The 16,040-nt window shown below is 34.9% G+C and overlaps 1 protein-coding gene across 9 annotated transcripts; it reads left to right on the top strand.

Annotated features, from left to right (window-relative positions):
• The first annotated feature begins 7,093 nt into the window (after positions 1 to 7,093).
• LOC112797821 (pentatricopeptide repeat-containing protein At3g29230) lies at positions 7,094 to 14,076 on the top strand. 9 transcript variants are annotated; one of them, XM_072236203.1, is made up of 10 exons: positions 7,094 to 7,357; positions 8,421 to 10,721; positions 10,862 to 11,022; positions 11,114 to 11,307; positions 11,512 to 11,805; positions 12,075 to 12,192; positions 12,478 to 12,677; positions 12,801 to 12,906; positions 12,986 to 13,125; positions 13,215 to 14,076. In XM_072236203.1, exon 2 carries the CDS (start codon positions 8,569 to 8,571, stop codon positions 10,408 to 10,410), a length of 1,842 nt encoding a protein of 613 aa, XP_072092304.1. In that variant the 5' UTR covers positions 7,094 to 7,357; positions 8,421 to 8,568; the 3' UTR covers positions 10,411 to 10,721; positions 10,862 to 11,022; positions 11,114 to 11,307; positions 11,512 to 11,805; positions 12,075 to 12,192; positions 12,478 to 12,677; positions 12,801 to 12,906; positions 12,986 to 13,125; positions 13,215 to 14,076. The 9 variants fall into 9 exon arrangements, with proteins under 9 accessions (XP_072092304.1, XP_025696707.1, XP_072092305.1 ...); XM_025840922.3 differs by having other exon boundaries at positions 10,862 to 11,307; XM_072236204.1 differs by having other exon boundaries at positions 10,862 to 11,307; positions 13,533 to 14,076.
• The last annotated feature ends 1,964 nt before the right edge of the window (positions 14,077 to 16,040 follow it).

Consider the following 16,040-nt stretch of genomic DNA (forward strand, 5'->3'; position numbering starts at 1 on the left):
TTTTAATTAGGAGAATTATAGTGTACAGATGAATGAGCATACAGAGATCTGTATATTCCTTCTGCTTTAGTTTGTGAGCGACACGTGGTTTTGGTGTCGAGGCTGGGGGAGGCGGCTTGACAAATTTGTTGCATTAGGGCCCTTGATGGCTGATGGCTGATGGCTGGCTTGAGGCAGCTCTTACGGGCCACATATAACGCCGTGCAATGTAACGGTGGGTTGCTGTGGACCTCGTATTCCCCAAAAAAAAGGTCCAATGATACGCTTTGTTGAGAGTGTTTGGTCCATGTTAGTAGTGGACTGAAAAATGATTTATTCAAGTCAAAAGTAAGAAAATGGTGGAAAAAAAAAGGAGTGAAAAAAAAGGAGTAGGAGGGAAATGGATCAAAAGGGAAAGTGTCCTTATAGTGAAATTGTTAACCGCATGGGGTTAACATAAGGTTATTCCAAGACCAAAAAGATAAGGTTATTAGATGCAGCTGGGTTTGTTGGTTTTGACTATAGTATTGAGGTGAGTTTTAGGTGTTATTAACGAGAAATAGTCAATGTAAAATTAAAAATTAAAGAGGGTTTAGGGTTTCTAGTCATTGCAGTTAATCGTTGAGGCCGAACCAAAAATTAAAGAGGGAATACGGTAAATGAAAAAAAAAAGGAAGAGAAATGAACATATACCATGTTGTCATGCTTTCTTTTTCTATCTTTTAAGCATAGTTGTCAGAGTCGAACCGGTGATCGAATCAGTCAAGTTATTGGGTTATTGAGTTATTGGTTCAATTGAAGAGTTACTGGTTCAACTGTTTTTACCCGATCCTATGTAAATAAAACATAAAAAATAGTCAAAAGTTTAAAATTAAAATTTAAAATACATATTTTTACTAATATTTTAAAAATATTAAGTTATTTTAAAACAATATGGAACATGAACAATAAATATTTTGTTATTTTTACTCTATCATAAATATTTTTATTTTGTTTTTATATTAAAATAACTGTTATTTTTAAATTTTAATAATTTATTAATTAGTTTATATCTATTATACTATTATATACTATAAGTATTTATTAAAAAATAATATTAATAGATATTATATAATTATAAAAAAAGAAGTGAGTTTATAATTATTGTTAAATAAAAATATAATTAATTTAAAAATGAGTGAGTTTATAATTAAAATTAAAATAAATTAAATAAAAGTAAACTATTTGATAAAAGATATCTACATGTATTATAATTTGCATGAATTTGAATAAAAAATATAGTAGTCTGGTGGTTGTGGAGTCTTTTAGTTTCCTTGAGGGCAAGAGTTTGAACCGCACCTCAAACATTTTAAAAATATTTTCACTCCCGCGGTCGGACTGATTTCACGGAGTTTGACCGGTTCGCACCGGTTCATTACGGATTTGACCGATTCAATTCTTTGTACGGTCCAAATATCGGACCAAACCGGTATAAGATTCTGTTTACCAGTTTTTCGGTTGAACCGACCGGTCTAGTCCGGTCCGGTTCTACTAACAATGCTTTTAAGTAAAATCCATGGAAAAATAGTAGAGTTTGAAAAAAAAATATTGTTGAAGTTTAACATTAGCTAGCTTCAACTGATTCAACGAAGTATCTTTTCAATGAAATATTTAGTTACACTGGAAATAAAGCTAAATATTTGTATTGAGCGGCTCTCCCAACTCATTAGTGCTGTAGTGGAACATGGTTTTTGGAAACGATCCGACTCAACAAAGACGGTCCTCCAATTTCACACTTATACTTCGCAGATGATATTATCCTGTTTGCAGAGGCTAATATTGATCAAGCAAGTGTGATCAACAAGTGTCTTGAGGCCTTATGTGATAGCTCGGGCCAAAGCGTAAACAGAGAGAAAACTAGGATCTTTTTCTCTAAAAATGTGGGCCACACAGTACGAACAGAGCTGAGTAATGCGTTGCAATTTGTCAGAACAGATGACTTGGGAAAATATTTAGGCGTCCCTATTCTTCACTCAAAAGTCTCAAAACATACCTTTGAAGGCATTATCAACAAGCTTCATGCCAGGCTCAATACTTGGAAAGCTTCATCACTATCCCTGGCAAGAAGAGTGATTCTGGTGAAATCTGTTCTCTCATCTATGCCTTTATATAATATGCAATCTGTTGCATTACCTTCAACTACTTATAATCACATATATCGATAATTTTTTCGAAAAGCTAACTCTCATAACTTCATGTGAATTATTTTTGTGGAGGGCAAAAAAAAAATTTAAAATTCAGTCCCCCTTATATTAAAATTTTGAGAAAATTTCACTTTTTTTTTTTATGAGATGTTAAAATGACACAACTTTTTTTTCTATTTATAAAATGTACATTTGCGTCCCATATAACTTTCAGATAATCTTCTCTCTAGTCTATTTTAGGTTCTTGATGCTAAATAATGCTAATTTTATCTATTTTTCTCAAAAGAATAATTTTTTTTTACAAAAATATCCTTTACTAAAAATTTTATTTTCTGTCATTGAATTTTACTTTTCAAAATACATTTTAGTAAATTACCCTTTAACGATTAAATTGTATTTGCATGAAAATATTATTTAAAAAATTTGAGAGTAAAATTATTTTTTTAAGATCTCCTTGAATAATTTTTTAACTATTAAGTTATTACGTTAATTCTTTTTGTTAAAAAATCTTTTAACAATTTTCTATGAATTTTTTGATACCAAAATATACTATTTTAATACTAAAAAATGTGTTAGTAGAAATTTTTTTCAATATAGATATGTTTTCATTGTTGTGCATATTAGTAATGGTAATATTTTTTAGGGTAAAGTACTAAATTAGTCTCTTATGTTTGGGCGTAATTCTGTTTTAGTCCTTAAGGTTTAAAGTGTTCTATTTGAATCCAAAAAAGTTTCATTTAGCATCAATTTAGTCCCAGAGTGAGGTCAAAGTTAAATAATTAATGGAATATTCCACATAACAACAGTACAAGAACAAAATCGATGATTTGGAGAACAAGTACAAGCTCCAGAGGTACAAAATCAACCATTGATGCATCAATACATTTATTTATCATTCTCTTTAGTTTTATAGAAAATATTTTATTTATATTGTAAGAAAAATAATAAATAAATATATTGATGTATCTATGGTTGATTTTGTGCCTCTGGAGTCTGTATTGTTCTCCAAATTATCGATTTTGTTCTTGTACTATTGTTATGTATGACATTCCGTTAATTATTTAACTTGGTGAATTATATGGTAAAGATGCAAGTTTTGTAACGACCCTCAGTTTTAAAAATATAAATATAAATAAGCTATAATTTATTTTATAAAATTAGAATTCTTTATTTTAAAAAAAAATATTTTTATTATCAGTAATTAAACTAATAATTTTAATTTAATCAAATTCATATTATTATTATTATTATTATTATTATTATTATTATTATTATTATTATTATTATTATATATAATTACAGTAAGTATTAAATTGCATTATAAGTTTATATATATTATATTCATTGCATTACTACTACTACTATTATTATTATTATTATTATTATTATTATTATTATTATTATTATTATTATTATTATTATTATTATTACATGATCATCATTACTATTTTTAGTATGATCGTTACTATTATTAATTATGAAGTATGGAAATCAAAGGCGGTTTACATTTATCATTGAGTTACATATATATTATCATTATCATTGTGCATATATATAAATAATAAAAAAGAAAGCCAAAGACGGCTTAACAGTTTACTAATTAATCATTCATGCATATATATGTATATGATTAGCATATGCGGGAGAGGAAAAAAAAAAAGAGAGAAGAACGTAACAAACCGTAAATCCCACCAAACTTCCGGCTTCGATTTTTTGAAATCCGTAACTCCAATTAAAAATTTAATCCGGTAAGAGTATTCGTAACCTTCTCCTCTACACGTTGGCACAATTTTTTATTAGTGGAAGTTGACAGTGACGTAACTCCTCTTTTCTTTGGGTTTGGCCAATGGGAGTTTTAGGAGGCATAGACGATTCTGGACATTTTCTTCTTCGATAGTTCAGTCAGAAAGCTTTTTCGGAGCTTTGAATACTTTGATTCCGTACGAAGGTATGGTTTTGGTTTCTCGTAGTTAATGTTTAATGTCACTTGAAAACTTAGGCTAGAAGACCTTAAGATAGGAATGAAATGAATGAATAATTGATGGATTGTGTATATGGTATAAATGTGAGGTTTAGTTGTTGTTAATAATTTGCTGTTGAAGTTGGTTGGTTTTAGGAAAAGATTTAATATTAGTATTTGTTTGATTTTGAAATAATCTGTTACCGGAAATGATTTGAAGGACTGAGAGGTGTTTGATTTGATAGTTGGGACCCTTGAAGGGTGGCAGAAATTCGAACTTTATAGGAGATACTGCCAAAACTTCTATAAGAATTGGAGTTTGATTTGAGGTGGTACTTTAAAAAAAAAAGAGATTATTATGTGGCTTGTGTATTTGAGACTATTTGTTGACCCTCTGTCGCAAGATGTGACCAGGCACTTTAACTCCCCGGATTCCCCCATGGGCATGCATATATATATAAATATTGAATATTATATTTGAGCTTGAGTTCGTCTCCATGGAATACTATATTATTGAGCTTGGAGTTCGATTCCATGGAATACTATATTATTGAGCTTGGAGTTTAACTCCATGGAATACTATATTATTAAGCTTGGAGTGTGACTCCGTGGAATATTATATTTGAGCTTGGAGTTTGACTCCATGGAATATTATTGAGCTTGGGGATGCGCGCATAGAGGGACTGTCCAATGGTTAACTACCAGGACTTGTCGGGTTGGCTGTATAACCGACAGATGAGACTCATCAGCCATAGAACAGGCATGCATCATATGCATTTGTTTGCTTTGTTTGAGTGTGTGTCGTTTTAGTTTGCCTAACTGCTAAATTCTGCTTATCTGCTCCTTGTTCTACTTGCTGCAAATGCTTCTCTATCTGTGTTTTCCTTGCTTGAATTATATGTGAATGTTTTCTGAGAAACCCCTCTTAGCGGAGGTATGAAGAAGGTTGTCCTATGGGAGATTCAGAGGATTAGAAGCGACAGAAAGTAGAATATTAGGTTAAATTTAGCTTTAGAACTTGAATACCTTAGATAACCTACCTAATTCTGGTTTAGTTGAATCATTAAGATGAAGTCTGAGTGTCGAAGTTCTAGGAATGTCTCTGGCTTTTCCGAGACCTTTTGTATTAACTATGCGGGCACCTTTACCATACTGAGAACCTCCGGTTCTCATCCCATACTATATTGTTGTTTTTCAGATGCAGGTCGAGAGACACCCCGTTGAGCGTCTGGATATCCTCCTTTCAAGCGAAGAACTACCTTTTAGACTGTCATATCTTTATTTTGGGCTATGTATACATGTTTATAGAATCTCCACATGTGCATTTTGTGTTTTGTCCCTCCTAGAGGTCAACTTGGAGATACAGGGGTTTATTTTGTGGTTTGAGTTTTATTTTGGGTTGTATGTATATATAATCATATACTCTGGCCGGCCTTAGCTTCGCAGGTCGAGTCTGGAGCTTGCTATCTAAGTTTTGGAACTCTGATATGTATATATATGTTTTCAGCTTCCTTTTGATTTTTTTCCTGTCCGTTTTACAAATATCCATGCGAGTGTGACACGATTTTCTGTTTATCATTTTTGATTAGCTTATCCTTCAAGGCTCCTAGATATGATTTCATCCAACTATATCTATGTACATATCCTTTTCTTTTAGAGGTCGTAATACCTTGCCACCTTTGCTTTACGACTTAAGCGTAAAGCTCTGTGTGGTAGGGTGTTACAAGTTTATAGATCTTACTTTTTATGGGATGAAAGAGAAATTGAAAAAGGTAAGATCCACACTTTAAATAGCAATAAAATAATAAAAAATAACTATAAAAAGAATTTATTTTCTCTCTCTATACCACTTCAATATGTATAGTAGGGTGCCCCATCAATTGTTAACATTTTCTTTATATGTTACTATTAGTTTTGAGATATTAATGTATATTCTTCTTACATTAAATAAAAAATAGGGTAAAGTATTAAATTGGTCCCTTATGTTTGGGCGTAATTCTGTTTTAGTTCTTAAGGTTTAAAATGTTCTATTTGAATCCAAAAAAATTTCATTTAGCATCAATTTAGTCCCACAATGAGGTCAAAAATTGTGAAAAAATAATAATTTATTAATTATAAAAATTATTGAAGGATACTTTGAAAAAAATTAATTTAATGATTAAATAACATTTGTAACTATTGATTCCCTAATATGTTTATGCCCGTAAAATAATTCGTTATAATTGTTTTTAGGATTACTCAGACGGGATTCTATTTTTAATAGTTACCTATATTAGTAATGTATTTGCAATTAATAGGGTTTTCTCCAATGTTAGCAGACTAGTGAAGCTAAGACCTAACTACTAGCTTTCCTACATTTTTTTTCTGAATCCCCCAACATGGCCCACGTTGTAAGCCTCCAACCAACGGAATGCAGGATTCTCAAAACCCCGTTCCATCTCACCCAACGAAGTCGGCTCATTTGCCCATCCCATCAGCGCCTTCAACTTCCTCAGAGCCAGTTGCTTCCTGATCATGAGAACAACACGTATTAAATGCTGAAATAAGATAATTGTAGATCTGTATATTTGTACAGAATAACATTTGTACACTAGTGCGATCCTTTTGATTATTCTTTTTGATTTTCTCTGCTTCGGTGTTTATAAAATTTCAAATGTAAATAAATTCTTGCTAATTTTGTTTTGTGTTTATTATAAAACTATATTATTTTTTTTAACAATATTTAATAATTTAATATATTTTTATAATAATAAATTATAGTCGTAAGAATTGGACTGGACCAACCAATCAAACTGAAAAACCGATGAATCAGACATAAATCCGGTCCAATTGAGGCTTTGGACCATAGAAAAAAAAAACTGGTGCGAACCGTTTTGAATCGGCCGGTTTTATTGAAAATCGGAAAACCGTCGGTTTTTATAACTCGACCGGTTCAATGTTAAAAAAAACCCTAGCTAATCTAACCCTCGAAGAAGTGAATCCCAGCCTCCCTGTCCCTTGAGTTCGAAGAAGTGGAGGGCAAGAGGCTCTCTCTCTCTCACACACACTCACAATCGCCGGCTCCTCTGCGTCTCCATCGTCGCGTCTCTGTGCATCCCTCGTCGTTGTCGTCGCGTCCTCATCAGGCGTGGCTCGGCGTCGCTGCTGCCTCCCCCTCGCCAGTCACTGCTTCACCGTGACAGCTTGGTTTCTCTCTTCTCTGCCGTGTCCTGCAACTCGGTGCATCAGCCATCAGGTATTTTTTTTAGTTATTCATTTATTGAGTTACAAGTTGATTAAGTAAGTAATTGATTAATGATGTTGCTGTGAATGGTGGATTGTTGTTGTTGTTGTTTTTTTATATGATTATTGGTGTTTATGGTTGTTTTTGTTGCTGTCATTGTGCTGTACTATTGCTGTTAATTTTCAATTTACAGGTAAATAAGGAGACCTTGCCATTTTAGTTGTTAGAAAGAATGGTTTGAGCATTTGAAGTGTTGTTTGTTCAGTTGATGAGAATTGAGAGGAGAGGATTTTAAGTAGATTTGAGTTGAAATTATGGAAATTGTGGATCGAAAACATTTTAGCAGAAAATGAACTAGGCACGCATTTCGAATGCAAATTAGTATTGAATGAAGAATGTGATTTGGAATGCAAGGTAAGATTAAATGAAGACTGAAGAGTAATGATTGTTCATCTCTTGCAGGAGATCTTAGATTGTTCCATTTTTGTTGTAAGGTAACAAATATGGTAGGATGTAGAGGAGATATCATCGGCTCGGCTAACTGCTCACTAAAGAACTTGAACAAAAATTGCACAAATAGAGACCTGTTGTAGGCCAATCGTGGACTTCCAAAAAATCATGTGCACCATATTTTTTCTACACTAGATCTGGACCACATGGATCTTTTAATATTAATCTCTATGGTCATAAATATCGGAAGATTAGTATTCCATGAAAGTACAGTGGTATACCTGATAAGCTTCCTAATTTATATTGTTGGATAGGAGATAGATTATGTGAATTTCTAATAGTTGCTGATTTTATATTGCCGTTCCACATTTTGTAGATGAATAAAGATATCCGATTTTGAAATTATGCTTTGGATATAGTTAATGGATTGTTATTTTTATTTGTGTTAAATTAAGATATTATTCTAGATTTGTGGTAGTGCTAATTAATTTGATGTCTTTCTTTTGTATTAGTTTATTTGAGGATTTGAAACCTGATTTTTTATAAAAAGTTAAAATATCAGTAAAAATATGTATTTTAAATTTTTATTTTAAATTTTTGATTATTTTATATTTTTATGTACTAGGATCAGTTTGATCGATTCAACCAATAAAATTTATCGATTGAACCAATAAACCAATAGTTTGATCGATTTGATCACCAATAATAATTCGAGGGGTTTTGCGACATTTCATTTCAAAACCCTTTCACTGCAAAGCCACTGTCAGCGACAGATGCAATTGCCTGCTGCGGCGGCGCGTGCGCCCACATGGTTTTCCACGCGTCGCCTTCTCGATGAAAAGCTCTCCGACCTCCACCGCTGCTCAAACCTCAACACCGTGAAGCAAATCCAAGCTCAAGTCCTCAAGAACGACCTCCACCAAGACCCTTACGTCGCACCGAAACTCGTCGCCGCGTTCTCCCTCTCCCGCCACCTCCCCTCCGCCGTCAACGCATTCAACCTCGTAACCAACCCCAACGCCCACCTCTACAACACTCTCATCAGAGCTCAGGCCCAAAACAAGGCTCACCCTTCCGTCGCATTTGAAACCTTCTTCCAGATGCAGAGGAGCGGTGTTTTTTCAGATAGCTTCACCTACACGTGTCTGTTGAAATCTTTTGACGGTTATAGCTGTTTTCGGATGGTGCAGATGATCCACGCACATGTGGTCAAGTTTGGGTTTTTCGGGAGTGATATATTTGTGCCGAACTCGTTGATAGATTCGTATTGTAAATGTGGGGGTGCTGGAATGGATGCGGCAATTTGGTTGTTTTTAGAGATGGAGGAACGGGATGTGGTGACTTGGAACTCTCTGATTGGTGGGTTGGTGAGAGGTGGTGAGTTTGAGAAAGCCTGCAAGGTGTTTGATGAAATGCCTGAGAGGGATATGGTTAGTTGGAACATCATGTTGGATGGGTATGCTAAGGTTGGGGAGATGGGGAAGGCGTTTGAGATGTTTGCGGGAATGCCCGAGAGGAATGTTGTGTCATGGGCATCGATGGTTTGGGGTTATTGTAGAGCCGGGGATATGAATATGGCGAGGATGTTGTTCGATAAGTGTCCTGGGAAGAACTTGGTGATCTGGACCACTATGATATCTGGGTATGCTGAGAAGGGGCTTGTTAATGAGGCAACAAAGTTGTATGATAAGATGGAGGGAGTTGGGATGAGGATTGATGATGGGTTTCTGATAAGTATTTTGGCTGCATGTGCCGAGTCTGGAATGGCTGCGTTGGGGAAAAGAATTCATGCTTCTGTTGAGAGGTGGAGGTTTAGGTGTAGCACTAAGGTGTTGAACGCATTCATCGATATGTATGCGAAGTGTGGTTGTGTGGATGTTGCCCTTGGTGTCTTTAGTAGGATTGAAAAGAAAGATTTGGTGTCTTGGAATTCCATGATTCAAGGGTTAGGCATACATGGACGTGGTGAGAAAGCACTTGAGCTTTTCACGAGGATGGTACATGAGGGTTTTGAACCGGACAAATATACATTCATTGGTCTTTTATGTGCTTGCACCCATGCAGGCCTTGTCAATGAAGGGCGTAGTTACTTCTATTCAATGGAGAAAGTGCATGGGATTGTTCCTCAAGTTGAGCACTATGGTTGTATGATTGATCTTCTTGGTCGAGGGGGACACCTGGAGGAAGCTTTTCAGCTTGTGCGCAGCATGCCTATGGAGCCAAATGAAATAGTCTTGGGAACTCTTTTGGGGGCTTGTCGAATGCATAATGATGTAGATCTTGCAAAAGCTGTGTGCGAATACTTGTTTGAGTTGGCACCACTGGATCCTGGAAATTTCAACCTTTTGTCAAACATTTATGCTCAAGCAGGGGATTGGGTGAATGTTGCTAGTGTAAGGTGGCAAATGAAGAACACAGGAAGCCAAAAGCCTTCTGGAGCTAGTTCCATTGAGGTAGAAGAGGAAGTGCATGAATTTACAGCATTTGATCAGTCACACCCTAAATCAGATGATATATATAGAATGATTGACAGATTGATAAAGGACATTAGGCAGGTTGGATATGTTCCAAAGGCTTACGTCAGCCGAAGTGATGCTTATAGTTTTAACTTTTAAGAAATGAATATGAAGATTTAATTGCGTACGTTGCTGTTGTATTAAAAGTAAGGATGTCATCATATACTTCGCAGCTGCAGCTGCAGCTTGTGGTTTAGCAAAACAGAGAAATTGTATGCAGGGACCAGCTTGTGCTTACGGTGGCAGCAGCACTGTTGTAAAGCCAATGAGAGGGAACAGTTTGTAGTAGTTGTAAAAAAGAAGCTCTTCAAATATAATATACTGAGTGGCAATTCCACTCAATTGCACTTGTTAATTCGATTCTTGCTGAGCATTATTGATCGGATTTGAGACATTCACTTGAGCATAAGGTTATTTCTGGAGCTATATGTTATCTCTTATTTTATTTTAGTATGAGCGGTTCTTGTATCTGATTCTGCATGTTTTGTGGTTGTGGATATGTGCCTGAGAGAACTCTCACTCAATCCCCCATCTCCTCTTTATGTGTCAGATTTACTCATGGACTCTGTGAAATCCTGTTATATTCATGAGTGGAAGTAGTGTGGAACAACTCAATTGAAGTGATTCACTTAAAAGTTTCTTACCCTAGTCCCTGAGTTACAAGCAACTGAAGCTATTGGAATTTTCTAGTTTCAACAAAGTTCCTTACGAGTATATTCTTGCTTCAATTTTCAACCTGTTTCTTTTCCATTCTGATTTTGGAACCAGGTTTTCAGTTTTTTGGTGTCATGTCTTAGATCAGTCACATGTATGAGGAGCATCGACTGCTTGTTGCTCAATCATGTGGAGAGCTTGCAGAATTTGTATGGCCTGAGATTTGGGATTCTCTTAATTTATCTATTGTGCAGCAATTCTGTTGTTGTTGTTCGAGAGGCTGCGGCTTGTAATCTGGCTATGCTGCTTCCACTTTTCCCAGACATGGATAAATATTTCAAGGTCAGCCTCACTTAATTTGCTTGAGGCAATCATGAAGATTACTGACTTGAGACTTGGCTACAATATAAGCTCTAGAACAAGTTGATAAGCATGGTCTAGGAATGGAGCCTTCTCCACTTGTCATAATATAAAAAAGAATTTTAAGGAACTAATAATTAAGGCTGAACAGTTGATACAGTTCTCTGTTGTTTTCTTTGTTGATAGGTGGAGGAGTTGATGTTTCAATTGGTATGTGACCCATCAGGAGTGGTGGTGGAAACTTCTCTCAAGGAATTGGTTCCAGCGTTGTCCTCCTCTTTCTGGGGTTGAAGGGTCTGCGGAATCACATCTGTGTGTCCTGGGTGAAAGAGAGTGCTGGAATATAGATATTCTTTTAAGAATGCTGGTGGAATTGCTTCCTTGGGTAGACCAGAAAGTGATAGAAACATGCCCCTTTTCGCACACCACTGAAACTACACAAGCTATGGTATCTACCTCATTGCTCGAAATGTATGCCAGGTAAGCTTAGCAAGAGGAGTTTACTTTGGCATAATACAATTAGGACATTTGAAAGAGTCAATGCCATTGACTTTGGGTGTTGATGTCCCATCCTCCTTGAAAAAGGGAAGGAAAAAGGTGGCACGTCATGTTTTCACAATCACTAGAATAGTATGCTTGATTCAGATTGCAATCTGTATGCATTATTCACAGTCATAGACAAGAAAGACTAATTTGTCCAAATCACACTGTCAAAGTTTCTCACATCTTTCATGGTTTGCTTTTGCTAGGGGGGCAGTTGAATGGGATGCATTTGAATGGAAGCATGTTGAATGCTTTCCTAATTTGATAGAGCTGGCTTGCATGTTACCACAGAAAGAAGATAATCTTCGGAGCCAAATTTCAAAGGTTATTTTCCTTCTCTTTTTTCAATTGTTTTGAGTGGCTCTTGCTCAAATTGATGTTCAAGTTTCTGCTAATCAGTATTCTGTAAATGCAGTTTCTTTTATCCGTTTTTGAAAGGTTTGGGGATTCGTACATGACATGCATAATGCTACCTATATTTTTAACAGCAGTTGGGGATAATGCTGATTTGACATATTTTCCTAGTTCCATCCGTTCTTTTAATGGTTTTTGAATCTCCTCTCTCTAAAGGTTCAAATACTTGTTTTGTATTTGACTATTCGCTTGCAGGTTTGAGACCAAGTTCTGCTGTTGTTGATAGGCTCTCTACGATGTGTGTCTTACCACTTTTGTTGGCTGGTGTTATGGGTACTCCTGGAAAACGAACTGTTAGCAGAATATTTGAGGAAGCTGCTACTAGAAGAAAACCACATGGAAAATCCACCAACAAAGCACTCTCCTGAGATTATCAGTGCTATCCGTTTCATCTGGTTTGAATACCACCACATACATTATTCAAATATAATTGCACTTTTTCACCCAATGTTCTTATGGAGCTTTCTCTCTTTATTAATTTTTGTGTGTGATAATTATGGAGCTTCTTTATAACGCAGCATATACGAAGAAAACCATGGTTTGATATTTACTATACTGTGGGAAATGGTTGTCAGCACTAATGTAAACATGAAAATAAATGCCGCCAAACTGCTTAAAGCTATTGTAAGCTGCTTTTTTTTTCTTGGTTTCTAGTTACCTTTCGTATAATTGTGGAAAATAACATAATTGTCTTCATCAATAGGTCCCGTATATTGATGCAAAGGTTGCTTCAACTCATGTTTTGCCTGCCCTAATTACTCTTGGATCTGATCAAAACCTGAATGTGAAGTATGCAAGTATAGATGCATTTGGTGCTGTGGCTCAACACTTAAAAATGACATGGTATATGTTATTTTTGTTTCTCCTCGGTTTCTATAAAGATAGTGATGTCAATGCATTTCATATTCATGATCAAATGAGGTATCTTTCAGATTGTTGACAAAATACGGGTTCAAATGGATGCTTTTCTTGAGGATGGCAAAGTAAATTTTTGTTTCGCAGGCAGAACATATTTTTCCATGTTGATGGTCCTTGTGCCTTAGTCACTTTGGTATTATTCAACACTGCATGTGGTTGGCAGTTTTCTTGTCTATTTAAGTATAAGCAAGCAAGCAGCGTTGTTGTTTATGGAGATTTCTTTCTTTTTTTCTCACAATATCTCTTGTCGTGTCTCTAACTAGCTGCTTTTATTGTAAAACCTTTTTGCACTCTGCACTCATATATGTGCTATGTTTCAAATGGCAAAATAGATTATCAAAATAGTGTTCAAAGCAGAGAACTCTTGAACAGTTTGTCAGAAGATGTGATAAAGTGGATAGGTTGGAACATCAGCCTGACCCAAAACGACCCCGTCAGTCATGACTTGCGAGATGCGCAAGATGGATTGGAAAGTGAATCCGTTTCGCACATACGAGACCGGTGGCAGGTGAATCGGAACTTAAATCTTTATGTCTTCATGCAGAAGTTTTCCTGTAGTATTAACCATAGGTACATGGGGAATTACACCTTTGATGACACAAATGCCTTTTGAAGTTAAAATCCATTGTACAACAAATAACAGATTATGAGTACAACTTACAACACTAAACTATGTTGCTGGTGCTGGAGAATGGAGATAATGGTTTGGTTATTGGGAGAAAATGTTGATCAAGTCTCCCATTAGATTTTAGGTTCCACTTGTTCTTAACTTTTTGCTCCCCTAGTTAATGTATGGGGCTTTGTACAGAGTAGTATATTATCATATATGAATTACACGTGTAAAGAATTTCTTTACACCATATAAATTTTAATCTATATGCATGCATGTATCATTTTATTTTTAGAAATGATTATCTTCGAAAGAGTATAGACTAATAGAAACCCTCCACAGCAAAATTGACCACATTAGCTTATTTTGTTTAATAATGGCTATAAAAATTTGAATTAGATAAATCTCCAACCATTTATAAATATTCTTATTTATTGCTTTTTTAGTCTAATCAATAATGTAATCAATTGATAACGATAGCATTATAAGTATGATTCAAGTCTAATTTTTAAAATGAACTTTTTTCAAACGAGTCATTCTAACTTTATGCGAAATTCTAAACTATTTCTTTTATTTATTCGTACGTTGCTGTAAATGGCTCAAAAATAATATGTGCCAACTTGATATGAATTTTTATCAAAGAATAGAGAATCAGATAAAAAATAAGAGAATAGAATAGAAGAGAAATTCCTTAAGTTTAGGGCCAAGAGAAAAAGTTAGAGTTTCTATTACATCATACATATCTCACATTATTAAATCATGTTCCTATTTATAGTATAATTCTCTAATTAGGTTATAGGATCAATGCTAATCCTATCAGAACTATAAATTCAATTAATTATTTAAAATGCATTATATATTTTGAAATAGAAAGCCCCCGAGAGTTGATCATTCATAAATTAACATGAATAAGAATATCAAAATGTAAACTTTTTTTCTTAGTCAATTAATTTTAAGTTAATAATTTAAAATGTTGAATTTAAAGAAAAAAGAAAAAAAAAAACTATAATTTGACTGAAGAAATGAGAAGAGAATAGCGTACTAGATCGAAACACAAATCCCTCCAGCAACGCACAGTTTTGAAACTGCGAGTGACGCCAACCTTGGTAGCGATGACTGAGGCGACCATGGAGAAAGAATCTTAGAAATTTTTACTTACGCCATTAAAATTCTGAAAGCAATTTAGAAATTTGATATACTATGCGGACCCTAAAAGTGTTATATAAAATATTTGCAGACAAGAATTTACTTGCCCAAACTAGTGGGTATGGTATACCCAAACAAGGTGAATCATAAGTTTTTCACTAAGCAAATTCCGTACATCACCAAACTTCACAACGATTATTTTTACTTTTGATCTACTAACATTCAATTGACGAAATTAACTCGATAAATCCGTGCGCGCAACAATGCTAATAAATTTTGTAAAGTAAATATATTTCCCAAGTTCTAAATTGAAATCTATAAGGTTCCACATATCCGAATACATAGATGTTAACTGAAAATGAAAGAGACGCATGATAACTTGATAAGTTGCAATGCTACCTTATCTTGAAATCAAATCATAACAACCAATCAAGGGCATGATAGAAAAGTAAAATCTAGAATTTATCCAAAATCCTAGAAAAAGTAGGGTCATCAGAATGAAACCATGATATCTCAAAAAGCATAAGCAAGATGTCATCACTTATTCGAAATTCACTAGGACGAGTGAATGCCTACAGCAATAGTGCAAATATTTCAAAAAGCATAGATGATTTTAAGCTAAAGAGAATATAGACACAATTGGAGTAAGATCATAATCCTCAAAGACATGAATATTTAATTCATTGTTCATTCATAATCCTATTAAAAACGACGATAAAAGTTGCTATATTACTCTGTGGTATGGTAAAATCTTCGACCCTTGGTAGGTGGCCAAACAAAGGCGTAGCGCATATTATTAGCAGGGTTCCAGTTCTTCATGACGTAGACACACCTCCTATGGACAGTCACTTTTAAGAAATCTCGCTCCATGGGAGGAGCCCCACTGTCAAGTTGTAATGCTGCAAAGTCCTCCAACAGGGACAGAGTGAAAATTGAGAAGCAGAACGCCAATGATTCGGATTCGGATTCGGATTCGGATAGTTCAGCAGAGAGTATTGCACACACCTTCCCGTTGCCAAGGTCAAGAAGATTGACTCTGGCCCTATCTGTCATCCAAGGTTGGAAACCCTCAAAAAACAAATCA

This window comes from Arachis hypogaea, chromosome 4 (assembly GCF_003086295.3).
Source record: "Arachis hypogaea cultivar Tifrunner chromosome 4, arahy.Tifrunner.gnm2.J5K5, whole genome shotgun sequence".
NCBI classification, from domain to species: Eukaryota; Viridiplantae; Streptophyta; class Magnoliopsida; order Fabales; family Fabaceae; genus Arachis; species Arachis hypogaea.

Bases quoted from the DNA above. Each gene is read 5' to 3' on its own strand.
- LOC112797821 (XM_072236201.1), top strand. From the start codon at position 8,569: ATGCAATTGCCTGCTGCGGCGGCGCGTGCGCCCACATGGTTTTCCACG.